General features: G+C 50.8%; 1 protein-coding gene across 4 annotated transcripts in view; it reads right to left on the bottom strand.

The window, feature by feature from the left end:
• TNIP1 (TNFAIP3 interacting protein 1) overlaps positions 1-25,853 on the bottom strand; it is a 48,284-nt gene that overhangs the window by 10,753 nt on the left and 11,678 nt on the right. For 3 of the 4 annotated variants that reach the window (XM_030571746.1, XM_030571743.1, XM_030571744.1), the window contains exons 2-10: positions 12,134-12,304; positions 10,522-10,644; positions 8,548-8,636; positions 7,770-7,838; positions 3,740-3,928; positions 2,847-2,941; positions 2,585-2,675; positions 1,041-1,130; positions 157-222 (exon numbers count right to left, since the gene is read on the bottom strand). In XM_030571746.1, the coding sequence (XP_030427606.1) occupies positions 157-222; positions 1,041-1,130; positions 2,585-2,675; positions 2,847-2,941; positions 3,740-3,928; positions 7,770-7,838; positions 8,548-8,636; positions 10,522-10,644; positions 12,134-12,266 (945 nt within the window). In that variant the 5' untranslated portion in view covers positions 12,267-12,304. Of the gene's footprint in view, positions 1-156; positions 223-1,040; positions 1,131-2,584; positions 2,676-2,846; positions 2,942-3,739; positions 3,929-7,769; positions 7,839-8,547; positions 8,637-10,521; positions 10,645-12,133; positions 12,305-15,094; positions 15,285-25,853 lie in introns of those variants that run through there. The other variant, XM_030571745.1, reaches the window with a different exon arrangement.

The following is a 25,853-nucleotide window of genomic DNA, read 5'->3' as shown; positions in this document are numbered from 1 at the left end:
TGCTCCCTGCAAACACACGCACACATTCGCCTGCGAGACACTGCAGAAGAATTGCACAGTTTGGAGGAGAACAATTCGCCAAGAATGGTCTGTGTGTAGCGCTCACAGGGGCAGACACAGCATCTGCCCTGGCACATGCTAACACCTCGGAGGTACCTTCTGCTCGTACTGCTGCTTCATGGACCTGAAGTGCTGATCCCACTGCTTGTTCACCTCCAGCAGCTGGGGGAGAAAGACATAGAGTTAACTGGGGCATGGACCCATCTCCCCCGCAGCAAGTGGGGCGAACAGGCGTTTGCAGCCTACCAGTCTCCTATCCCCAGACATTCTCGCTCTCTCAGGAGCTCTGTGTGAGCAGAGCACCCAAGCAGAGCCCAGTTCTTCTCCCACTAGCCAGGCACAGCTGAACCATCGTTTGTAAAACCTTCATGCTTAGGTGACTTTACTGAGCAACTAGCAGCTCCAGCAGGAGACAAAGCAGGAATGTCACAGACAAGCAGGGGGCAGCCCAGCTCTGCCAGCGTGTCTCAGTGTGATCCACAGCCCCCTGCTCCACCAGCTCAATCCCCAGTGCTCTCCCCTAGCCCAATGCAATCCCCTGCTACCTCAGCGCTCCCCTCAGCTCGATCCCTTGCCCCCCTACTACCCCAGTGCCACATCCCAGCTCGATCCCTAGCCCCCCACTACCCCAGCGCTCCCCCTCAGCTTGATCCCCAGCCCCCCACTAGCCCAGCGCTCCCTCCAGCTCGATCCCCAGCACTCCCCCCAGTTCGATCCACAGCCCCCTGCTACTCCAGCACCGCCACCCCCAGCCGCAAGCTCTGCCAGTGCACCTCAGACTGATCCACAGCCCCCTGCTACTCTCCTAGTCCTGGGCCTGTCCTGAGCAGACACGGCCTGTCATGCCAAGAGTGGGACTGCTTTGTAAGGTGTGTACATTAGCACTAGGCCGTGAGAGCCAGGCCTGGCACGCTTTTGGGGGAAAAGGCCAACGGTCTAAGCCAACAATGCCGGGGTGCTCCGCAGCAGGCCCAGCTCACCTCATTGCGTTGATGCTCGAGGATCTTCACCTTCTTCTCACTGGCCCCTGGCACGCCCTTGACCAATGCTTTCTCTGCCACCATTCCACTCTGGAGACAGAGCAAACAGAAACCCTCAGGACTTTCACGGCAGCTGGGCCAGACACATCCCACAGCCAGGGAAGCAGGAGAAGAGTCCTGCGTCCAACAGCTGCCTGCCCCACTCCCCCAGCTGTCTCCCGCCATTCCAGCACACCTGAGCACCACGGCTCATGTTGCCTCACACGGCGATGGCTGTCAGCCCCGCCTGGCAGGGAGCAGAACCCACCTCCACCCTCGTGACTCACTGACACCAGTCTTGCACCGGTTGTCTCTCTGCAGGTAACCAACGTGAACTCGCAGCCCAGGCAGAGTCCACTAGCCTGCCCCGATAATCTCTCGACTCTGGCCACCACTTACCACCCCCCATCAGCCACCCAAGCAATTGCAGGGTAGGGAGGGGGAGAGAAATTTAGACATCGTTAGTGTCAGGAATTGCTTTTTGGACCCCAGACGGCGTGGGTCCCACACAGCGCTCTCTGGTGTCTGCCTCAGTCCTGTCCCCACCCCCTTCCCCGGGGAAAGGGAGATCTCCCGCTCTTTGGGGAAGCGGATGTGGTGGGAGCACCCAGCCATCTGCCTGCAAAGGCCAGGGACGCCTTCTAGTTCAAGGGAGATCAGCCTTCGGCTTTGGTCCCCTGCTGCTTTACTGCCTCTCTCAGCACGGGAACCCTCCACTCGCTTCTGTTGCTGGTTTGACGGAGCAATCACCCGCCCTCCCAGTCACACAAGGGTTTCAAGGCAACGGTTCACGAGTGCACCCGCACTCATTTGGCCTCACCACCTCCTGCGGCGTAAGTAGCATTCTCCCCACTGTGGAGAGGGGGTCTGCGCCCCAGCTCAGTGGCAAAGCCCTGGTCGCCCAAGACCATTCCTCCCCTTACAATGACGTGCGCCTTTCCAGCCAAACCCCTTGGCGATGAGGGTGGGGAGCAGCCGTGCTCTCCCGCTTTGGACTTCTCTGCTGTTGCAGTTGGTAGCCAACACTGACCCAGTGGCATTTAGCAAGGCTGTAAGGAGCATGGCAGAATGACTACGAGCTCTGCCATAGCTTTGTGTTCTTCCCTCCAAAATAAGCCTCTTAAAGAAACAAATACCTGCACTTGTTCCAAGCTCAGGGCCTGTTCTCCCACCCTGGAGGCTTCCTTCTACAGAGGGGTGACTGCTGGAGTCAGGGCCACCACCCCAGCAACACAGGGGTAAATGGGGAGAATCGGGCCCTGGGAGATTCAAAATATCAGCCTATGAAGGATTAAGGGATGCTTTGAAGATAAATGGGGGGCTTGCCAAGAGGGTTTCCAGGCACTCTCCTGGATCACATGGTGCTCTGGACTTGGGACTCCATTCCAAGGTGCGATCAGGGTACTGTTACAAAGGCTGGGAGCTGTCCCTGCGGAGTGGGAGCTGTCCCTGGGATGGCACAGGGAAGAGGAGTTGGGAAGAGGAAGAGTCTTGGCTGCTCCTACCTGCTGCTGACCAGCGCTCTCCGCACCGTCCCCTTTCACGCCCACCTTGTTGCTCATCATCACCATCTTCTTCAGCTCCAGGTTCTCACACCTTTGCGGCGGGAAGAGCACAACAGAAACGCAGACTGAGAGACCCTCAAGGATTCATACAGCAACCAGCATTTGAAGAAGTTAATAATCGGGGCAGGAAAGACGCCGAATTCCATCCAATCCACCCAGCCAACGACGCGTCTTGCCCAACCAACATCCCTCCTGTTCTCACCTAAGCTTCTCCGTAGCCTGGTTCCTCCGCTCCAAATCCTTCTCCAGCTTTGCCCGCAGGTCCTCGTTCTCATTACGCAGCTGCTCACACAGCGTCTGCCAGAGGAACACAAGTGGCTTTAGGCTCATGCTTCACACAGCCTCCTTGACATACAGGGAAAGGGCATTGCAGCGACGGAACCCCCTTGATTTAACAAGGCCAGGCCCCTGCCCAGTACCCTGATGGCCAGCTTGGTCTCTCCTCCACTAATGCTACTGGAGGGGAGACGCACCACGTACACTATCCTTTGGGCACTACACATCTCGCTCACAGGCAGAACGTGACCTCAGTGCTTCAAAGGGTGGTCCTAAAGTGGCCAACCCTACTAGGGACCATAGGAACCGAACCAATGGTCCAGCTAACCCAGCAGCCTGTCCCTCAGTAGCATCCGCCATCAGCGCTTTGGAGGAAGATGCAAGTCATTCTATGTCCAGTAATGAGCAATTACACAATCACTCTGCCCACGAGGGAAGATTTCCCCCTCGCCCCAGGCACTTAGTGCTTTGTTCATGGCCAGAAGTGGGAGAGAAGTGACAAGGGGATGCTGGATGAGAGCAGGCTGGACACAGACGAGCCTGCAGTTTCTCACAGAGAGACAGCAGGGGGAGGTGGGAGCATGGGGACACAGAGAAGAAAAGATCAAAGGAGGGACTGATGCGGCGGAGGGGGGAGAAATGAGGAGAGGAAAAGGGAGAACGTGGAGAAAAACAACAGCTAGGCAGTGCTTCCTTGCGGAGGCCCCTGCTGGATTTACAGTGAGGGGTGTGTGTGAACGGGAAGGAAGTTTCCTAGGCACGCCAGCGGGGGACAGACCCCACAGGCCTCTCTGCCGTGTGCCGAAGGAACGTCCCTACCTGCAGAACGGATGTCCTCTGCTCGTTCTTGTGCACTTTGGAGGCCAAGCGGTTAAACTCCAGGGCCATGCGCCCCAGGTGAGCCAAGACCTGGTTCTTGTCCGGTTCCTCAGCGAAGACGCTCAAGGTGCTCTCCAGCCGCTGCAGGTGCAGCATCAGGTTAGTGTCCTCGTTCTGCAGCTCTGTGTCCTGGGAGAGGAATTGCAGTCGGTCAGAGAGGTCAGCCCGGCAGCCTCGCACCCATGGAGCTGAGGGAGAGCAGGAGTGTGCAAGGGAGGAGGCGGCCAGTCACTCAGCCAGTGTCATAGAGTTCAACCTCTCTCGGCATGTCAGCAGCACCTTCCAGCCAGGGCTCTCAAGCGCGGAGTTAGCCCCACCTCGGCCCTGCCAGGCGAGCGCTCCCTAACGAAGCACTTGGGTAATGGGGAGTGAAGGTAGCTTAGCAAGCACCTTCCGGCGGGCACAAGATACGAGCCAAACCCAGAAGTCTCCGAGAACTGGTGCTCATCCTCCTGTTGAGATGCCAAGCGGCGAATGAATGTGGGGCCAACTCAACCCCCTAAACAGAACCCGAACAGGGCATCAGCACAGGGCAGGGGATTTACTGGGGCTCACCCCAGGGTCCTCCTTTCTAGACCTAACCCTTGCTTCTCCCTGCTAAAGGAACAGTGTCTCCCTCCACGCAGGACTCTCAGCCTCCAGTGCCCTCTAGTAGCTCCTGTATCTCTAGACAACAGTGCTCGTCTACACCCCAAAAGACACTCCAGTGAAACCCAAGCGTCTACCAGAGTTCTAGGATCTCCCGGCTTCTCTCTCTATTACCCATCCCACACAGGCAACGCTGGCAAGCACCAGTCCCATCCTGCCCTCACTGACCAGCCAGAACCCACAGCGTCCAGAACACACACGTGACCTGCCAGTGAGATCTGAACCAGCCTGGTGCAGGTTTTTCCCCACGCAGGGGAGTGTCTCCATTCAAGGACAGGCCACCCCCCTGGAGACATACTGTGGGTAGCCCTGGGATAAAAGAGGAATCTTGGAGCATAGGAGAGCTCGCCCAGATGACTCAGGTAGACAACCCTGCTCTGCCTGTGGGTGCCAATCAAATGCCAGAGTCCAGTGAGACCACCGAACCTGGAGTCTCCACTGCCCAGCCTCCTGGGGGACCAGTAAGTAAACCGGCCCCCATGGGCAGCGACTCCCCTCACCCTGCACCTCGCTGGGAAGTGCCAGAAGGTGCCGCTTCTGAGCTACACACTGGAACAAGTTCAGCTTGTGCTACCTGATTCCGTACGGGAGCTGGACCCCAAGGACCCGCTGCAGCCTCACTCAGAACCTGTCTCATCCATTTCCTCTCTGTCCCACTGCCGGCACGAGGCCCTTCTCCTCTGCAGCTCCTGGTACCTTCCCGCAGCCCTCCACTGCTTCTCCAAGCTAAGCTGGGGGCAGCCCCGTCTTGCCTCTATCACGTAATTCCTCTCTCCCACTGGGCTTTGTCTCTGCAGTGGTCCTGCTCCCAGTAACCCCAGGGCATGTGGGGATCCAGGTCCCATGACAGACGCTAGCCGAGGTTGGACCGGGCTGTATTTATCATGGCCGGGCACACCTGCCGGCATGTGTCACCCCGCACACCCACGTACTTACGCACATGTTGACAGAACTCCCGGCTGCACCATTCGGTTACTGAGCCCTGACTTGCCCTAACCTATTGCGGGTATTTAACTGTTTGGTTACCAAGGAGACCGAAGACACCTTCTGGAACCATGACTCCCAAGAGGGAACAGGTCTCACCCTGCGTGCCACCCAGCCAGTCCACCAAGAACGGGGCTCCTCCCACGCCAAGTCTTGTGAGCCTTCACCAGCTGGGAGCCTAGCACCGCTCCCTGGGCTGCCCGACTGATGCCCCGCCCCCCGTCCTTTTGCCCCCATTGCCCCGGGAAATCCCCGAGTTGCAGGAGTCCGTATCCATCTCTCACGCATCCCGCGGCTGACTCATAAAGGGGAACGCGAAAAAGCAACATCCACCAGCTTCACAAACCACAGGTCGTCCTCAGCTCTGTGGCTTTCTGGCCTCATCAGCTTTTATCACCGTTAGCAATGCTGCTGAGGAGGGCACCCTGTCCGGGCACACCACACTTGGCAGCCTCTGTATGTGCCCAGCCAGGCAGCACACAGGTCAGCTGTAAAGCCCCCTGCCAATGATAAGAGGCAAGAGAAAACTGGCTAAGACAACACCAACCAGTAAAGTTACTGGAGCGAAGCCCATTCCCAGCGTCTGCCAGGGGAAGCTGCTATCAATAGGAACGGAGCAGGGTGGCTTGGGGAGTAGCCGCCCTTTCGCCTGCTCCTGGTTTCTCTCAAAACTGGGTGAATTTCCCTATGGGGTTTAAATGGGTTGAGCTGGCACCTCTCAACGGACAGGTGGAAGCCAGACGGCTATAAGCTGATTTCAGAGCATCCACACACAAAGCTGCACTGGATTAATTAAACCACTATCTAAGTCACACCCTTTAGTGAAACTGGTGCAAATGTGTGCGTGGGCTGGGCCTTGCACTAACCCAGGGACCTGTCCCGGTGGAGCAGCATGTGTTTCTGGGACCTGGCACTAGGGCTGTTTTTATCCAACAAGAAGCTATTCTCTTTACTGTCCTATTTCCCTCCCCAGCCCCGGATGGTGCCCGACTCGGGACACAGTGGTCTGGGCCCAGAGCAAAGTGTGCAGTGACTCGCTCCACCGCAGTGCAGGCAGGGTGGGAAGGATTCCCCACTTTAGGTATGCTCCCCGCAGAACAGCCACGGGACAAGGCCAGGCTCTGGGAACCAAAACACAGGCTGACACACAAGGGCTGGGTACAGGCAATAAGTGGATGCTAGGGGGCGAGTGCCCCCTTCCTCAGCAGCTCAGTTTCTAGTCTGAATCAGCCTGAATGCTGCTCACTCTCCCACACACTGCAGCCTGCAGCCAGACTCCCAGAAAAACAACACCGCCAACAGCAGCAGCCTGCTCAGGGCGAAAGAGGGGCCGGGAGGCAGTGACTGGCAATGCTCTCAAGGGATGCAATCCCCTGGGACTCCTGGCAGGGACACAGCCAAGCTTACCACAGTCAGCCTGAGTGCAGGTTACCCAATGGGCCTCAGTCAGGACCCTGCCCAACAAGCTCTGCTGTGCCAGCAATGGGCACCTGCTGAGCAGAGCCTGCTAGCCATGCTGAGTCTTATGGTAGTTTTTACAGGGATAATTAACAGGGGGACAGGAGGATCCTAAACAGGCCAGAGTGGGTGCAAAAATCCCATTGACTGTGTGTGTGGCAGGGGGGCAGTGTGGGGTGGGGGTGGAGGGTAGAATAACCGAGCGATTGTCAGGTTGCACAGAGACTGAAAGGGTTATGAAAAGTGCAGAGCCAGATTGCGCCACTCAGGACTTTACAGCCCCTTTCTTCAGCCCTGAGACACCCAGTTTCCCAGGCTGATGGCCTGCCCTACTGGCTGAACGCCCAGCTGCCCAGAGCACAAGGCGCCCGCCCAAAGGGAAGTCACCGGCGCCGGCCCATTTGCATAGCGAGGGAGAAGGCCCTTCTGCAGCAGCTTTTCGCTTCCCCCTTCTGATCTTCCTGACCGTGTCCCGGGAAATGGGCCAAAGGGAGCAATCGTGCAGTGGTTCCTGTGTGCGTGCCACAGCCCTCGTGCATCAGGCCAGGGACTGAAACGGGGTGAGGCGACGGGGAAGTGGGCGCAGGGAGAATTGGCTGACTGCTGCTCTGGCCTTGCTACTCACCTAGACATGCTGGGAATCAGCCCTCTTTCCCTAGCTACTGCCCCTGATCATCCGCTACTTACCTGGCCTCCATTCCCATTCAGGAAGAGCAAACCCTGTCAGTGCAGGGGAAACCACCACAAACGGTCTTGCCCATCTCACACGGTCCCCACCGCCTGCCCGTGGACACATCGTGCCCCAGCAGTGTACTAACAGCCCTGTCTCAAGCCCCAAACGAGCTTCCCCCCAGGGAACTGAGCTGGCAGTTTAACTCACCGACTTCCTGCTCTCCTGGGAAAGCCTCTTGTCCTCACCAGATACAATTTCGAACTCTGAGGAGGATCCCTGCAAAGGGAGAGAAGGAGTCAGGCCCTCACGCAGGGAAAGCAAATCCTGCAGTGCTCCATCACAGCAAAGGAAGGACGGAGATTATAGGGGCGGCAGGGAAGGGAGACACTTCCCCGTTCTGTCAGCTAGCTTAATGCCATTAGCTCTAGTACACAACAGAGGTGGTTTGGGCCAGCGGGTCAGCTCTTTAAGCCACTCTATGCATTGTAAAGATGATCCTCCAGGTTTGGGGACTAGAATCCAGTGACTGGGGCTCCTAGGACAGACAGGTTTCCCCACAAACAGAAAGCAAGTCCTGTGTCTACAGGGGTCAGAGCTGGGATGGAAGCCCTTGAAGGGAAAGCAAATGGGCTTAAGTAACAGTGGCTGATGCTGCATTCTAATGCTACAATGCAGAGCAGCTGTTGCAATTACATGCTAGTCTAAAAACTTAGTCCATTCAATCACTGATGTGGGAAACAAACCAGGGAACCCACCCCAGTCAGGCAGGAATTCTAGCCCCTTCCAACATGTCTGTTTCGTTTCCTTAAGCCTCAATATATATATATATATATATATATATATATATATATATATATATATATATATATATATATATACACACACACACACATACATACACACATATATTTTTAATTGCCTGATAATTTCAGGGCCTGGGCTGCTAAGGGTTAAAGGTCAAATGCCTCTCTTTCCTCAGACTTACAGTGGATGGAGGCTTCTGAGCTTCTGTATCCGGCTCCTTCTCAGCGTTGCCTGGACCCGCAGGGGACAGGTGTGGCTCTGGATCACCTCCTGTAAAAGGGAGAGGGATGCCACAGCTGTGAATGTTTCAGAGCTTGGCATGGTAAATGGGACAGCAGTGAAGAGGCAGAGACCAGACAGGCTAACAAGTCACAGAGAACAATGATTTCCAGGTAGTGCAACAGGACAGAAACCTCCAACCCATTCCCTGGAAGGGGAAAGGGAATTCAGGCTTCCACTGGGTGAAATTCTGCACTGGCAACCAACGTTACTCAACTAGCCCCTCTCCGAACCCTCCCCCTGGCTACAAAACAAGAGAGTCTTGTAACATCAACAGGCTGCAGAGAGAGGTCAGTGTGGACTGGTTTCCTCCCATCTAACCAGCAGCAACAGACTAACAGGTCCCGAGGAACGGCTTCCAGGGCTAAGCACCACACTTGTAAACTCTTCTCCTGGCTCTTGCCAGTGGCTGCTCTGTGGGGAAGTGGCCCAGCTAATGCCCTGCATGCCATGCAAACACAGACTGTGTGTATTAACTCCCAGGCGTTTGCCTCTGGTCAGTCAGCTTTGTCGGGTAAAGCAGCTGGAAGTTCCCCTGTTCGGATGCTTCACACCACTATCCTGAAAGATCAGGTCCAGGGCTTAGATATTCTCTTTGCAGAATTTGCCCCCACACCACACGTGACGCCATTGACCTGACTGGAGCTTCTCCCCTCTCCCCCACCCCAATACAGAAGTCAAACTACACCTATGCAGGAATTCACAAGGATTCCTATTGGTTCTAACACCAGTTCAGCTGATTTTGTGGGAGCCCTGGTGTAGATAACTCTCCGGCAGCCACAGCCATTTTGAATCGCTCCTTCGATTAGACTTGCTTTAAGCAGCTTTACCTAAAAAACGGTTCTAGAAACAGGCCTGGCTGCAGGAGGCTTGTCTACATTAAGGTACTCGCTGGTTCTGCAGGGAAGAAAATTTTAGCCAACAAAAGTAAGTACCCACTCTTATTGAGCACGCCAGGGAAGGTTTGATGTCCACAGAAATCAGACAGGACCTCAAGTTTTCATGGCTTATCTGAAACATGCACGAATTACAGCAGCACTCAACGTATTGTCCTTAGAAGGGAGGAGGAGCTGGAGAAGGCAGACTAGCTGCAGGCAAATCTCAATATAAAAGAAGGCCAGCAGCCAGCTCTTTTCATTAGGACACTTAACTTTGCTCTTCAGTTTTCATTGCCATTCCATAGGTTAGGAATCACTTCCTTGCAAGAAGGCAGGGTGCAGCTTTTTTCCCACACAGGACTCCTGGACTACGGGGCACCAACCGTCTGCATACCCATTTTAAAATGCTGCCACAGGCTGTTACATTGAGAACACAAGAATGGCCATACTAGGTCAGACCAAAGGTCCATCTAGCCCAGTATCCTCTCTTCTGACAATAGCCAGTGCCAGGTGCCCCAGAGGGAATGAACAGGACTGGTCATCATCAAGTGATCTATCCCCTGTTGCCCATTCCCAGCTCCTGGCAAACAGAGGGTAGGGACATCATCCCTAATGTATGTGCACTAGGGAAGAGTAATGGGCAGGCCAGATGCGACTTGCTAAACCTTGCTCTGATCTCTCTCCATAAATGCAGACCAGCTGTTGCAATTACATGCTAGTCTAAAGACACAGACTTGCAGGCCATTCTACCACTGATGTGGGAAACAAGTACACTCCACAGGCCATGCAGCTCCCAGGGGAAATCAGGGTCAGAGAAGAAAGATTGTGTGTGTGTGTGTGAGAGAGACAGAGACAGAGAGAAGTTCTATAGAACACAGGAGGAGAAAAAAACACTATGAAATCCAGTCAAGTGTGAACCTGCTCAGACAAATACTTTATACTCGATTCCTGAATCTGGACTGGAGAGCTCTCCATGGGTGAGCCTCTCACCTTCATACCTGTTATTTCAGGCAGTTTGTCGAAAGAGGAAGATGACCTCAGCATCTCATTGTCTTTCACGAGGTCCTCCACCTTCTGCCGCAGCTTTGATGCTTCCATCTGGGACTCTTCCAGTAGTTCTCCTGGTGTATACAGTAAACAGAGGAGTTCATATTTCCTGGTATTTACACTCCTTCCCTACTATATAGCTGCCATGCCCCAGAGGCCAGTTCCCCATGCCAGCCTGCAAAAATCCCGTCCCCCACTTGTATTTCACGACCAGGAGAAATGGAAACGTCACACATGACGGAAATAATTCTTCCCAAGCAAATAATCCCAAACCGGAACTACAGTTGTTGCTTCTCTAGCATGGAAACATCAAGGACAGCACATCTTACGGGGAGATTATATATTTCATACGTCCTCCCCAGTTTTTAAAAGCTCTGATCTTAAGCCAGAAAACCTCACACTGGGCCAGGAGGGTCCCCTTTCCAAAGCCTTTAATCTCCACTGGGTAGTACAACAAGATCTAATCTTTTCCCACACTCATGCATCTTGTCAGGCATCTAAGAATGGTGCATCACAGTCTTCTGCTGCCTGTGAACTCAGATGTTACGGGTACATTGACACTGCAGCAGCATTCTGTCATCTTCACTGTGTCTACACCAGGCATTAGGTCGACCTAACCCCAGCACTCAGAAGGCGACATTTTTCACAGCTCTGAGCGATGTAGCTAGGTCGATCTAATTTTTAAGTGTGGACCAGGCCTTAGTCTGCATTATTTGGGTCCATAGAGTAAAGAGGTTCCCCTACATTTGCAGCACAGAAGCCAGCAGTGGAGGTGGACGAAGTGTCATCAGGTCCCATTACAGCAAGAGGGGAAAAAGCCATCAAACGGATTAGGCGTGGGGAGTTTCAGGTGGTAGCTGAACACAAGCATAGCCTTATTTAAAAGCTAGTTGGATCACGGCTCCTGCAGTACATCACCGAAGGATGCTAGAGGAGCTGAGCACAATTAATTCTCAGCCACGCATCAGCACAGCAACCACAGTAACCCATCCATTTAGCACAGACCACGGGTCTTTCCGTAGGCAACAAAAAACAACAGGTGTCTCAGTCCATCCGCACGTCCCTGTGCACAAGCCACAAGATCCTGCCGGCACCACAACAGATTTTACAGGGACCAAAGAGCTTTGCGTTGCCTTCTCAGTGACAGGCTAATGCCCGCTCCCAGTATGCACAGCTATGCCACTCACTGCAAAATGGCACAATTCATACCTGGAGGGGTTTCCCAGGCAAGAAATCATCCCCTGGGTATCAGTCATCCAGGGCATGTTCAGGAAAGGTTGAGAGGGACTACACATTGAACGTATAGTCCCACTTTCCCATGCCCCCGCTAGAGAGTGTTGCAGAGCCAGCAAGCGCACTGTGGGGTGGGGAAACAGAGGGGTGTCACTCTGTAGCACCCCCTCTAGCTGATGAAGCAGTGAGAGCACCATGATCTTTTGGATGCGGCATCGAGGCTGCAAGGCAAGGGTCTGCCACAGGGAGGCAGTGGACTCTTCAGAAAGGGGAAGGATAAAAGAAAACCCACCCTCCCCACCGACACAAGTCCAGCACCACAACAATTACCTAGAGACTTTATCCCCTGCATCTTCTCCTTCAGCCGAGTGTTCTCCTCCACCAGCCGCTCAAAGGCTGCGGCCGCCTCCTCCTGTGTCCCCCCACCAGGGTCATAGATGCGGTAGGGTCCTTTTCCTTCCATGTCTGCAGCTTAATCATCTACCTCCCAACCAGCCATCCCTGAAAGGCAACAAATCAGAACGTCACCCTTCCCGACCTGAGCCCCTTGCAGCGCGAGAACGGCCCTGGGGTACCTCGAGCCCTATCCCAGAGCTCACCAGCATTTGGGTTCCAGCAGCTGCCAGACATGGCAATCTCCAGTTGGCCTGCAGCTCACAACAGCTATATGTAAATTTCACAAGAGGTGGGTGGGTGGCTGCACGTGTTACAGTGGGTACTGCAGTCCCCGGACTCGCTGCAGACCTGCACTTGAAGCCTGCTTCAGTTCAACAACAATGAGCATGATTGTCTCCATTGCTGGGTGTGGCTCAGCCACAGGACTGGGCACCAACTGGCAGCCCCTGCTCATGGACAAAGCCTGTCTCTCCCCTTCCTTTCGCCCTGTCCCCAGCATGCACAAGTGCCCCACCAATGTCAAAAGCCACCTGGAAGCATCACTGGCACCACAGCAGATTCTTTTCCTGCACCCCCCTGTTTTCCCTCACTCATTAACATCATGCAAGCTACAGCCATGGGCAGTGTGTCAGGAGAGAGGAGACCAAGTTATTCCCTCTCAATTGCATTTAACCAGAGTTTCTTAATATGAGTATTTTGGACTCCAAGCATTGCGTTTGCACACCTTTCCCTTACAGAGAACATCTGCAGGACAAGAGCAGAGGTGCTCTACGCAGTTTTTGCACCAGTTTAACTAGATCAGTTCAGAAACCGATATCATTAAATCAGTGAGAGACGTGTGAGCAGACCAGCCCCAACATGGTTTACTGCAATTATCTTTTGAAGCTTCTGAGTGATACACGTTAGTCCTAAGAATGAGGAGTACTTGTGGCACCTGAGACTAACACATTTATTTGAGCATAAGCTTTCGTGGGCTAAAACCCACTCAGGGCATTCATTTCCCAGTGCTGACTGGCCCTTGGCTCCAATCTCCTTCCCCACCTCCCTCAAAGTCATTTCACCGCAGACTCATTCCACTTGATCAGGTTTGGTCCTCTTCCCCTTCCTTTTTGGAGCTGCTGGGCTCTCCTGCTATTTGGCCATTTGGTTAGCACTACAGCTGGTTAAAACATCTTTTGAAAAAAGATCACGAGAGCCGTGGAAGTTGTTTTCATCATAGTCTAACAGGTCAAGATTTTTTTTGGTAAAGAAATGTTCCAAGGATTTTTTTTTAAAGTGACATTTTCTAAAATGATTTTTTCCCACTTTTGACAAGATTCCTGCCACATGACTAAACAGATCAAGTAAACCTGTCAGTGCAAACAGAACAGAGAGAAAACTGCCCCACAGAACCCTCAAAATGAAAACCTCACAAAGGGAAACCGAAAGGTAAGGGGGGAAAAGGTTCCATGAAAAATTTGTAAAAGACTGAGAAAGAGCAGAATGTTTACATGAACATTTCCATTGCCAGAAAATGGCCAAGTAAACAAAACCGCCTTCAACCAGCTCCCAAACACACAGCTTAGTCCTGTCTGTGTTGCAAGATCAAACTGTGTTGGGCTCCACCCTATTAGATCCATCTTCTGCAATTCACTAGATGATGACCGTGTCAACACAGAGCCACAGATCAGGCTGTGAGACATCTCAGATAAGCCCAATAGTTCATTAAATAGCATTTTTGGCCCCAGGTGCCTCCTGGATACATTCCATGGCCCAACCCAGACATATGCCCAGGTGGAAAAAACAGTCTGTGTTAACCAGTTAAACCAGAAACAAAAGGCCCGGGAAACCACTCAGTTATTTGCTGGGCCTAAGTACCTGGATGTGGCTCAGCCATGTGCAGAGAACCAGCTAGCGGTGGGCGAGAGGGAGAAGAGGGACAATAGCTGACACCAGGACATTTATCTATTAAGCCACAAAACAAACAAAAACAAAAAAAAACCCTGGCTGCCTTTCTGCTGCAGTTAAGTGAAACACTCCTCCTTTAAGCTCCAGGGACACCTTTGCCAACTGCTACATGGCATTCAAAGGCTGCTAAATTACATTCAGTACTTCCCTAATTACTTTTCCAGGTAAGCAATGGCTTACCACAGGGATGTTATGAAACAGGGTGGAGTGGCTACCCAAGAATCACTGTATTACCACAAGTTCCACTCTAGAGCTGATCAAGAATTCTTTGACAAACCGTTTTGGCTTTTTACCCCCAAAATGCCAATTCATCAAAATCAAATCTGTTCATGCAACAGGGGCTGGATTCAACACATCTCCTTACTCAAAAAACTGGGAAAAGAAAAAAGTTATGATATTGTCTAAATGGATGTTTTAACATTTTCTAAACAGGAAGTTTCACAAGTTTTAAACAAAATGACTTTGTTTTGAAATTTTAGTACATTTACATTAAAAAGGGGGGGAGGAGGAGGAGAGACGTTCAATTTTGATCTTTGTTCTTTGAAACAACTTTTTTTTCCAGGTTTTCCACTGGCAAAAGTTTTCAAGAGTTTGATTTTTCATCCCAGTTTGGGACAGGGAATTTTCTCAATACTGTATGTCAAATTTTTGTGGGACAGGAAAGCTCTAGTCCATGCTCTGAAAATGTGAAGCCCCCTGGCCTAAGGCACAGACCTACTTCCAAGTTTACATAACCTGCCTGTCAGTGGGATCAGGGACTTTCCGATGACAATTGCCACCTGACAGGATCTGCAACCAGAATAGCAATTAACTCACTGATTGTTTGAAGATAAATAACATGACCTAGCAAGGGACTTTTTCTCCAGAGCAAGGTTTAAACTGCTAGTTAGAATGCACTGGGAGAGCTCTGTGCATCCTCCCTGCTCTCAGTGGATGTATTTCACTAACCAGGACTGGATTCCAACAAAGTCCACTACGATGGATTAGAGGCCCAGGAGAAAGTCTGCAGGTCCAGTCCCTCCGTTTACAACTTTGGAGTGCATTCTCTTATCCTGTACATGTTGCAAAGGCCTCCAGTGCACTACAGGTAACACAGGGCAAATCATTTCCGCAACCGGCAGCGCTCGTGAAAGAGAAAAGTACTGGATCCCAGTCTATCAGTACCTACATGGGGAACAAATATTTAATAATGGGCTCCTCAATCTAGCAGGTCTAACACGATCCAACAGCTGGAAGCCAAAGCTAGACAAATTCAGACTGGAAATAGGCGTCAATTTTTAACAGTGAGAGTAACTGACCATTGGGACAACTTACCGAAGGTTGAGATGGATTCCCCACCACTGACCATTTTTAAATCAAGATGGGACGTTACTGACAAAGCTCTGCTCTAGGAATTATTCTGTGGAAGTTCTATGGCCTGTGTTAGACAGAAGGCCAGACTAGTTGATCACAAAGACCGCATGGCCAGAAGGGACCAATGAGAGACAGCAGTGATAGACAGGCACTGAGTGAGCCCCCTGACCCCTCCACAGCACATAACTCTGCCAATGGACCGCCATCCTGGCCAGCAGTGCCTTCTGCTATTCCGGCCCTGACCTCCCCAGGCAGAATCACATCTAAGCACATGGGCAGCTTGCACAAGGCGCATGGAGGCCCACAGCAAGGCACCAAGCCTAGATGTTAAGACTCGTGCTTTCTGTGGCCTGACGGAGTTATGATACCACGTCTCCAAAGGGGAGAAACAGGTGCACTCTGACCCACCAAGACCTGTCTGCACTTAGTAGCATAGCGATCTCCCCATCCCCGCCCCCTCGCACACATCTGCATTCTCAGACCAGGGGGACGCTCAGGCAGAGAGTACTTCAAGGGCGTGAAGAGCAGTCAGAACAGTCACTAGCTTCTCAGGTGCTACCTGACCAAAGGCTCTGCTTCTGGAGCATCTGGGAGCAGCTGACAGAGCTAGGGCAGTTTCAGTACCTGCTGACCTCCCATAATGAGCGAGACAGCATCCAGCACCGGAAAGTGCTCAGCACTGTCAGACTGAGCATCCCACAGAGGAGATGCACCGAGGGCGAAAGAATTCCCTAAAAAGAATGCAAGCCAGCAAGAAGGGACTGGCAGTCAGGCTGCCTTAGTCACAGAACTGGGGAACTGGGACCATCTCACATGGGGGGGGAGGAAGAGGTATTCACCACCAGCTGTCCTAGCCGTTCTTCCTCGTTATCCAAGAATCAAACATTTGGTTGCCAAGCCTCATGGGACTGAGTGGTTGGGAGGACAGGTGGGTTAATGCACAGTCTCACTTAACAGACTGAGCCACAGAGAACCATTGTCCAAAACAAATGATTCCAATAGCCAGAGGTTGGCTGACTGGAAAGACCTGAGCCACCTGTAGCCTCATATGGACAGTGGCCTTCGTCTGCCTGAGTCTGCTGATGGTCTGGAACAGTAGCTCCAAGCCATCCATCTCGGTCAACTCTGAAGCCTAATGAGGGCAATTCAAATGTCAAGGTCATTAAGTGTTTCCCCACCAATTAGCAGTGGTATTTAGGTCCCGCCCAGCCCATTGTGACATACATAGCGTTTCTCTGTCACACACAGGGTCCAATTCAAGGCTCTGTCACACCCACCCCCCACAATCCTATTGCTGGTCAAGACTCCACAGGCGCCTTTGGTAATCCATGGGGCCCTCCCATCCCCTCTGCCACAAGGCCACCAAAAGTTTCGTTCATGTTCTGAGTTAAGGCCAGAAGGAGCCGTGAAACTTCACCATTCCTCAGTCCTGAACTGTAGAGAAATGGGGGGGGGAGGCTGTTTTTTTCAAGCTGTCCTGGTCTTTTCATCAAGCGATGACGACTCCTCCCGAGTCGTGAGACTATCTGAGGGGAGAGCACAACCACCTCAAGAGAACCGGAGGGAGAGGACACAATCACACAAGGCTGACTGCGGTCACCTGCCCACCAGCTCTGTTCTCCGTTTGCTGGAGAAGAGGGTGGGGGCACGAAGACCTTTCAGAGGAGGGTTTTTATAACAACTCAGCACAAGGAGAAATGAGAGGATGAGAGTGGGTGGGGGAGAATTCAGATTAAAGATCAAGAATGTCACATGTCTAAATAGTCACATCGCGGTGTCTGGGAGAAAAATACAACCCGGTGAGCCATCAGTTTCAAGTCAGCTGCACTGGGGATTAGTACGGGGGAGACAGCTCTTGCTCTTTTGTTAAGAGCAAGAAGGAGCTTCTTTTCCTTTCCCTGGTTCAGATCTCTCCCCCATGCTCAGTATGTTGACAGTAGAGCTAGTCAGACATTTTCAGACAACGGTTTTTCGTCAGAAAACACCGATTCGTTGAAACTGAAACCACTCATGGAAAGGGTCGTTTTTCCTACAAAAATAAGTAATAAAAAAAAATTTTTTAGCTGAAGTTTTAAAATTGTTGAAATGTTTCATTTCGACATTCCAGGCTGAAATAACTTTTGTTTCAAAATTAAACTAATTATAGTAAAAAGGCAATAAAAATTGGTCAAAATTGACCCAAATGGAATTTTTTTATTATTATTATTATTTATTATTATTATTCAGTTTGTAAAAATTTTCTAGGTTTTGACTTTTCAGCCCTATTTGAAACAGGACATTTTTTCAACATCTCGAATATTTTCATGAGACAGTAAAACTGGTTTGGTGCTAGCCCATGCTTAGAGTTCTCCCGCATCTCCATCCACTTTAACTAGCAGGCAGCACCAAAGCAGATTGAAAAAGGCGAGGCAGAGAGATCAGGGCTGCGAGACAGGACTCCTGGGTTCCCACCAAATCCCTAGCACTGACTTGCCGTGAGGCCCCTTCTGCAAAATGGGGATCATGCTGGCTTAGCGCCCATTCAGGTGTGGCAGGGACTAGTTAATGCTGAGCACCCCTGGAAAGGATAAAGGCAATGGGTGTTAGAACAAGGGTCTTCAAGGCAAGGTCTCTCCAGTCTGAGGTCTGAGCAGTGTTCGACTGAATCTAGTCCTTCACTGTTCTCCACATTCCAGTAATAATGCCAGGAAAAATTCCAGCATGGGATTTTCCCAGAACTGCCACACTCAAGTGGAGAGTGTTCCCAAGCGAAGCCTCACCAGGCAATCAGGTAGGTATAGGAACTTTCTTCGACTGCGATTAAAAACGTTCCAGTAGCCTGAAGTGCACCAGATGCAATCCATGGAGCTCATTCCAATTTGCCCGTTTCAAAGTCACTTCAAACCAAGAGCGGGCTTTGCTGTGGCCCTCTGTTGGAAGGAATTAGGACTGCTCAGCTGTGAACACGGGCCCATTCTGCTAACAGCCATTAGAGATTCTTCCTTAGCTCAGGCAGTGGGGGCCCGGGCATTTGGAGTAAGATGACCTCAGTTCTATTCCTGCTGCTACCACCACGCTGTGAGTGGTCATGGTGTACAGAGAGGAGCATCACAAATCCATAGCCAGGTCCATGCCAGGAAGAACACAAACAACTTCCTTCCCTTCCCACTTGTGCTCTATAATTCAATATAATGAGTGTGTGCAAATTACGTAACATCACTCCCTTGGAATTTCCCTGGGAAGTTGGCCTCCTCTGGAAGGGTTCTGTGAGACAGTATACAATAGAAGCCAGTCACGAGTGAGCTAGGACGGTACATCCGGGCACTAGCCTTTCACTTCTGGAGATCCATGTTCAAATCTGCCTACGGTCATGACGACTTTTGTGACCTCCTCTTAATCGCTAGTGAAATGTGGTTGGCAGTCCTTGGCAGAGAGAGCCCAGCATGGACCAGGCGCAGGTGGCACCACTCAGGACTGAGGTGCATCAGCAGAGCTGGGCGGGGGAAATTTGCACAGTGTTTTCTGGAACCATAACTGGCTCAAACTAAGGTTGTGTGCCCTTTGCTAGCATGGGCATTACATTCTCACTTATACTTTCAGCTTCCCTACAATGTGCTTCTAATTGTGATTATTTTTAGATTTCATTGGCCATGACCAGTCCCTCCCCAGCCCCCACGGTTATTTAAAAACCCGAGAGGTTAGTTATCAGCCATCCAGTGGTAACGGTGTGAACCTTGTCACGATCTAGTGAATAATAGCCCTTTGGGAAAGACTATTAAAAACATCTAGCACTCACCACTGAGAAATGGATTCGCACAACCAAAGCCACCAAAATCTCCCCCTACAAGTTCAACACCAACCCACTGACTAGCAACAAAATACTGTTCCCAGATCATTCACCTTCTTGGAGAGGCCCATATACAGATGAGGAAGCAATAAAAAGCCACACTGGTTTGGGCTGTGTTAGAAATATACTACTTAAAAAAAAAAAGAAAAAAAAGAGGCAGAAACAGCTGGACAAATGGAAGAGAAAAAATGTTTTCTTCTGAGCAAGAGGAGCAATTAGTATCATATGAACGGCTTAGAGCCTCGGATCACAGAACCCTCAGCTTTAAACCACAGTTGTTGGCATCATCTTCCCCTCCTTCCACACACCCCGCATTGAGAAACCATGGCACACCCAGGGGACTGAGTTAACTAGAGTAGAAGGCAAAGTGCATTCACTCCTCCCCCCATAACAAACACTGCAAAACATAGGCACCGGCACATACATGGAGGACATCCCAAAAAATAACATGGACCAGACCTCCAGAAATCATGAGATTGGCTCAAAACCACCACAAAGTGGGCTCTTATTATTTCCCATTGGGGTGCACATTTTCTAACTTTTCTTCACAACCATGAGGCTAGAAACGTACTTTTAGCAGTGAATACAGATATTGGCGGTAGTGTCAAAGGGTTTCAGCAGAAATTGGGGCCCTAATATGCCAGGGCTGCATAAGCACCGAAGAGACAATCCTTGCTATAAAGGGTTTACACTCTAAAGACACACACAGGTAAGGGGTAGAGGAGATTGATACAACATACAAGCAAGAGGGAAAGATGAAGAGTTGACGCAGCTTGGTTAATTACCCGTAAGGCTGCAAGTTTGTCATGGAGGTCACAGAAAGTCATGGAATCTGTGACTTTCTGCAACCTCCATGAAATTCCGCAGAAGCAACAGCCAGAGCAGCTGACCCCAGGGCCGCACAAGCAACTGGCCCCGGGGTCAGTCACACTGGCCACTGCTGGAGCTGCCCCCAGGATCACCCAAGCAGCAGCCGGAGTAGCAGCCCCAGAGGTGGCTGCACCTACTGCTGCTCTATGGCCCAGGCAGCTGGCCCCAGGGACTATCCAAGTAGCAGCCCATGTGGCTGGCCATGGGGACCACCTGAGCCACGGTCCCGGGGTGGCCAAAGTAGTAGCTGGGGCAACAGCCCTGAGGCAGCCACACCAGCCGTTGCTTGGCAGCCCCGAGCAGCTAAGATTTAGTCAGGGGTGTTTATAGTAAAAGTCATGGACAGGTCACAAGCCGTAAATTACTGTTTACTGCCCGTGACCTGTCCATGACTTTTTAGTAAAAATACCCGTGACTCAATCTTGGCTTTAATTACATTGTCTGTAGGCTTGGGTTGTTCTTTAAATAATTAGGGTTAACAGTGTGTGTGGGGGGGGGAGTATAGGAAGAGAAGTAGCCACAGCTATTTCAAATGAAAACGGAGATTCTCATGGGCTCCTGTCATTCCAGGAGCTGGGGTTTTAAGTAAAAACAAATATTGTGAGACTTGCAATAAAGTTGTGACCCTGAGCCACCAGAGAGCCGGCCTGCATGTGGCCCTGACCTGCCCCTGGGAAGCCCCAGATATACCGGGAGAGTGATCCCTGCATTGCTGCTGACAGCCATGGCTGTTTCCTCTCTAGTGGCCCTGAAAACAATTCACAGTGCTGAGAAACACCTTGGTGAGTTTACACTAGCAGTCAAAGGAGTTCCAACAGCAGTGGAGGTGGGGGGAGACATTCTGTGCTGAGACTGAATGACTGTAACAGGGCATTTTCACAGTGTACATGGGAGACCTCAACAATCATAAGGTTTAAGGTCAGACGGGATCACACCAGATCTTCCAGTCTGACCTCCTGTACATCACAGGCCACCAACACCATGTGGGACCCACACCCCAAATCCCACAACCAAAATTAGATCAAAGTAGGACAGCCCACAGGAGTCTAGGCTAGTATGTGTCACACAAAGAGACCAGGCAGGACCAAAGTGCATCGATCCACGAGGCCCTGGCAATGGCAGAACAATGATTAAGTGACAGAAACCCAGATAAACCTGGCAAGTGACCCCCACCCACACCCTGCAGAGGAAGGTGAAAAGTCCCCAAGACCACTGCCAATCAGACCAGGGGGGAATTCCTTCCCAACTCCCATATGACAATCAGTTAGACCAGGGGTTGGCAACCTTTCAGAAGTGGTGTGCCGAGTCTTCATTTATTCACTCTAATTTAAGGTTTTGCATGCCTCTAATACATTTGAATGTTTTTAGAAGGTCTCTTTCTATAAGTCTATAATATATAACTAAACTATTGGTGTACGTAAAGTAAATAAGGTTTTTAAAATGTTTAAGAAGCTTCATTTAAAATTAAATTAAAATGCAGAGCCCCGCGGACTGGTGGCCAGGACCTGCCATAGGTTCCCTACCCCTGAGCAAGAACCAGCCAGCACCGGAGAGAGAAAACATCTAGTGCCACCTCAGAGCCCCGGGGGTGGACCAAAGTCTCATCTGCCCCGAAGAGTGAAACCCTGAAGCCTCGGCTTTTAGGAACGCAAGATATAAACTGGCAGTGAGCCCCAGGGTTGCTGAGCCCTGAGCCCTGCACCCCCGTCCCCCATCACAAGCAGCCCCATACATCATATAATCCCGTTCACAAATTTACCCAGCTTTCTCTTAAAGCTAATTCAGTTTGCCCCCACAAGCCCAATTGGGAGGCTGGCCAGTGAGTGAGGCTCTCAGAGCTCCGCTTCACCCCTCAGCCTGTGGCTCTGTCCCACACATCCCTTAGACACCACCAAATCATTTAGCAGGACCCTGGCACTCATGGGAAATTGAGCCCGAGGCCCCTCCCCATGAGCAGAGCTAGGAAGCAGGTGTGCCAAGCCTCAGGAGTCACTGGCACAGCACACTGGAAAAACGCTACTCAGCGTCAGCCGATCCTTATGCAGAGCAGGGGTTTTCCTTCTTGCAACACAAGACAGTTCAGGGCACCCAGGAATCCATGGCTTGAAAGCAATCTCCTGAACTCTGGCAGCACACTTGGCTTTCCAAAGGGCACCTGCTGAGGACAGCAACTGTCTCCTCAGAATTAAAGGAAAAGCACTTTAGCCTTCTTTACTGGAAAGCAGCTAACTATAATACGGATGTGCCGTCTGTGGCCAGGAGGGTAGATACTGCAGGGGCTACAACCGGTTTAGGTCTCAGTGAGAACTCCAGTACTTCCGCCATCCACATACAAGTATTCTACAAACAGCTCTCACACCCACCCACCTAACGCCCCTGGGTACGTACTTGGCTGGCTACCACGGGCGCACTGTTGTTTTTAGCATGCTAGCTCAACCATCTCTAGTGCAGGTCTATTTCCCCATGTTGTGAAGCACACTCCCAGCTGCCGAGTAGATGTACCCTTGGAGGTGAAGCCAGAGGGGGAAGCGCGTGTCAGAAAACTTGCAGGGTGGGGAGCTGCTTGGGAGAAGGGACTTTCCTGAATGAGGAGCTGAACCCGGAGAACAAACTTCAGATTGTACTATAGTGGATTCAGCATAGAGTGGGTAACTCCTGGCCGGCTGCCTGCAGAGACCATGTCAGCGTTTTATTTACCATAAGGGCTGGCTGGAAAACAACTATTTCAAGGTTTCAAAAAACAAGGTTTCAAAATTTGGTTTCATTCTGATCCAGAATGAAACCAAGACCTTTGGACCATTTTATTGGGGGTGAGGGTGTAAGAGGGAGAGAGAGAGACACACACACCCCAGAATAGCCAATCGGGAGAGAGAGAGACATCCCAGAATAGCCAATTGCCCAGTAGTTCTAGTCCCTGCTCTATCTGCTTCACAGCAGGGTCCTCTACCTCCCCGGCTGAGCGCCCTAACCTCTGGGCCATCAGCTATTCTGGTCTCAGCCTCTGGGTATGTCTACACTGGAGCTGAAGAAGGTGGAACTTCCAGCATGAGCAGACATACCCAGGCTAGCTCTGAGAAAGCAAGCACTCAAAAACTAGCATGGCCCTGATGGAGTGAGCTGCAGGACAGCCTAGTTGCTCTGAGTATGTACCATGGGTCTTTTACCGGACTGTACTCGGGCATCCCACTGCCCATGGCTACACTTCTAGTTTTTGTGCACCAGCTCAAGAACAGAAAGCAGAGGTACATCTACTCAAGCTGGAAATTACACCATCCAGCTCCAGTGCAGGCATACCCTCTGTCCAGAAGTTGCATCCCAGACCCAAGAAAACTTCCCGATGAAATCTGTGTCCAAACAGATACATTTCCACATAACATTTCAGTTTTGATGAAACAGCATTTGCACTGGAAAAATGATTTATCACAATTTTTTCCAGCTCTTCTTGTAACTACCCTGGGATAGTGGCCATGCAGGGGGCAGGTTAGTTAGCAAGCAGGAAAGCCATTGCTCTCACAGGCTTCTGCTAGAAGCAATTATCAGCCACCTATTAGCCAGAGGCCAATGCAAAGGAACACCGGTTGTGAGATTTTAGCAGCAGTGCCCTGATGAGAAGCTAAACCCCTTCTGTGGGGCAATGGTCTTCTTTGCAGAATGCTGTCCTTGGATGCTGCTTGGGGACTGTCATAAACAGATAGCTAAGGGTTAACGTCTCTTTCACCTGGAAAGAAGTAATCTGAACCACCTGACCAGAGGACCAATCAGGAAACAAGACTTTTTCAAATCTGGGTGGAGGGGTTGTTGTGTGTGAGTCTTTTGTCTTGAATCTCTCTCGGCTATGGGAGGATTTCTGTTTCCTGCTTTCTAATCTTCTGTTTCCAAGTTGTAAGTACAAAATATAGTAAGGCAGTAAGGTTTCTATTGGTTTTCTTTTGTATTTACATGAATATAGTTGCTGGAGTGCTGTGAATTGTATTCTTTTTGAATAAGGCTGTTTATTCATATTTCTTTTAAGCAATTGACCCTGTATTTGTCACCTTAATACAGAGAGACCATTTGTATGTATTTTTCTCTCTTTTTATATAAAGCTTTCTTTTTAAGACCTGTTGGAGTTTTTCTTTAGTGGGAACTTCAGGGAATTGAGTCTGCAGCTCACCAGGGAATTGGTGGGAGGAAGAAGTCACGGGGGGAGATCTGTGTGTGTTAGATTTACTAGCTTGATTTTGCATTCCCTCTGGGTGAAGAGGGAGGTAATTCTGTTCCCCAGGACTGGGAACGGGGAGGGTGGAGTCCCTCTGTTTAGATTCACAGAGCTTGTGTCTGTGTATCTCTCCAGGAGCACCTGGAGTGGGGGGAGGGAAAAGATTTATTTCCTTTTGTTGTGAGACTCAAGGGATTTGGGTCTTGGGGTCCCCAGGGAAGGTTTTTGTGGGGACCAGAGTGCCCCAAAACACTCTAATTTTTTGGGTGGTGGCAGCAGTACCAGGTCCAAGCTGGTAACTAAGCTTGGAGGTTTTCATGCTAACCCCCATATTTTGGACGCTAAGGTCCAAATCTGGGACCAGGTTATGACATGGTGGCAGTGTTTATGGGAAAGATAGAATCCAGAAACCAGTAGAAATATTTTATTGGATGCTGCTTGGGGACCTCATCCTCTTTTGGGAGGATAAATTCTCTCTACTAATCTACCCTTTCCCTAAACCCAGTACTTTAATTTTGCTTCCCACGCAGCATCAGTACCTGCCTCAGCTGATCACAGCTTCCCAAAGCAGCAGAGTAAACTGACATGCTTTCCCAGCAGCCTTCAAAGCTCCAAACAGAAGCATTTAAAATGGAGAACTTGTTAAGTGTACTCTGCTGCTTGAGGAAACTCTAAGCAGCAACAGTGGCAGTGAAACTGCCAGCAGACTCAGGAAGTCAGCATGGAACTGAGTCCCAATTGCAAAGTTATCTTCATAACCATAAGAGCTAGAATTCTTATTTTAAATAAAAGCTGAAATTCTGTAGAAACTGATGGCTTAGCTCTTCTACGCTCTCTTCACTCACCGGGCAACGTTTCGTACTCACCATTGGCAAGTGAAACTTCAAGCCCTGTGCTAAACAGCCTTCTTGTTTTCTGCGGGTCAGGCTGAAGGGGTATTATAGGATCACCTCAGCCCATAGCTCTACAAGAAGAAAAGGCCATTAACAGCTCACTTCCCTTCCTGTCACTTATTTTGCCTTTTCAAACACTGTTCTGAGCACTGGACGAGAAATCTTGTATGAAAGTCACTGTTTCCAGAGCTCCCAGGATAAACGCCATGGATCAAGCTATCTGGGATGCACACCCCCAACTCCAGCATCCCATAATTGTCTTTGCAGGAGATAAACAATAACTACATTGAGAGACAGCTGAGGCTGCTCCAGGATACACCCCCTCCACCCAAAACCTTAGAAGCATAGAAACAAGATGACCATATGATGCAGTTGTGTCATGATATAGCTCCAGCTTTTCAGGTGTGGTTCCAGGTACATTAGTAAACAGATCAGTTTTCTCACAGATGTTGTTATACCTACATTTAGAAGCATGATTTCTATGCTGCAGAAAACTGAATGTTAGGTTAATAACCAAAAAGCTCTCTCTGGATGGCAGGGGAACGGACCTCCCTACCCTAGCCCTTA

The sequence above is a fragment of the Gopherus evgoodei genome, chromosome 8 (assembly GCF_007399415.2).
Source record: "Gopherus evgoodei ecotype Sinaloan lineage chromosome 8, rGopEvg1_v1.p, whole genome shotgun sequence".
Taxonomy (NCBI): Eukaryota; Metazoa; Chordata; order Testudines; family Testudinidae; genus Gopherus; species Gopherus evgoodei.
The sequence above is the reverse complement of the archived record's forward strand: the minus strand, read 5'-3'. Positions and strand labels throughout refer to the sequence as shown.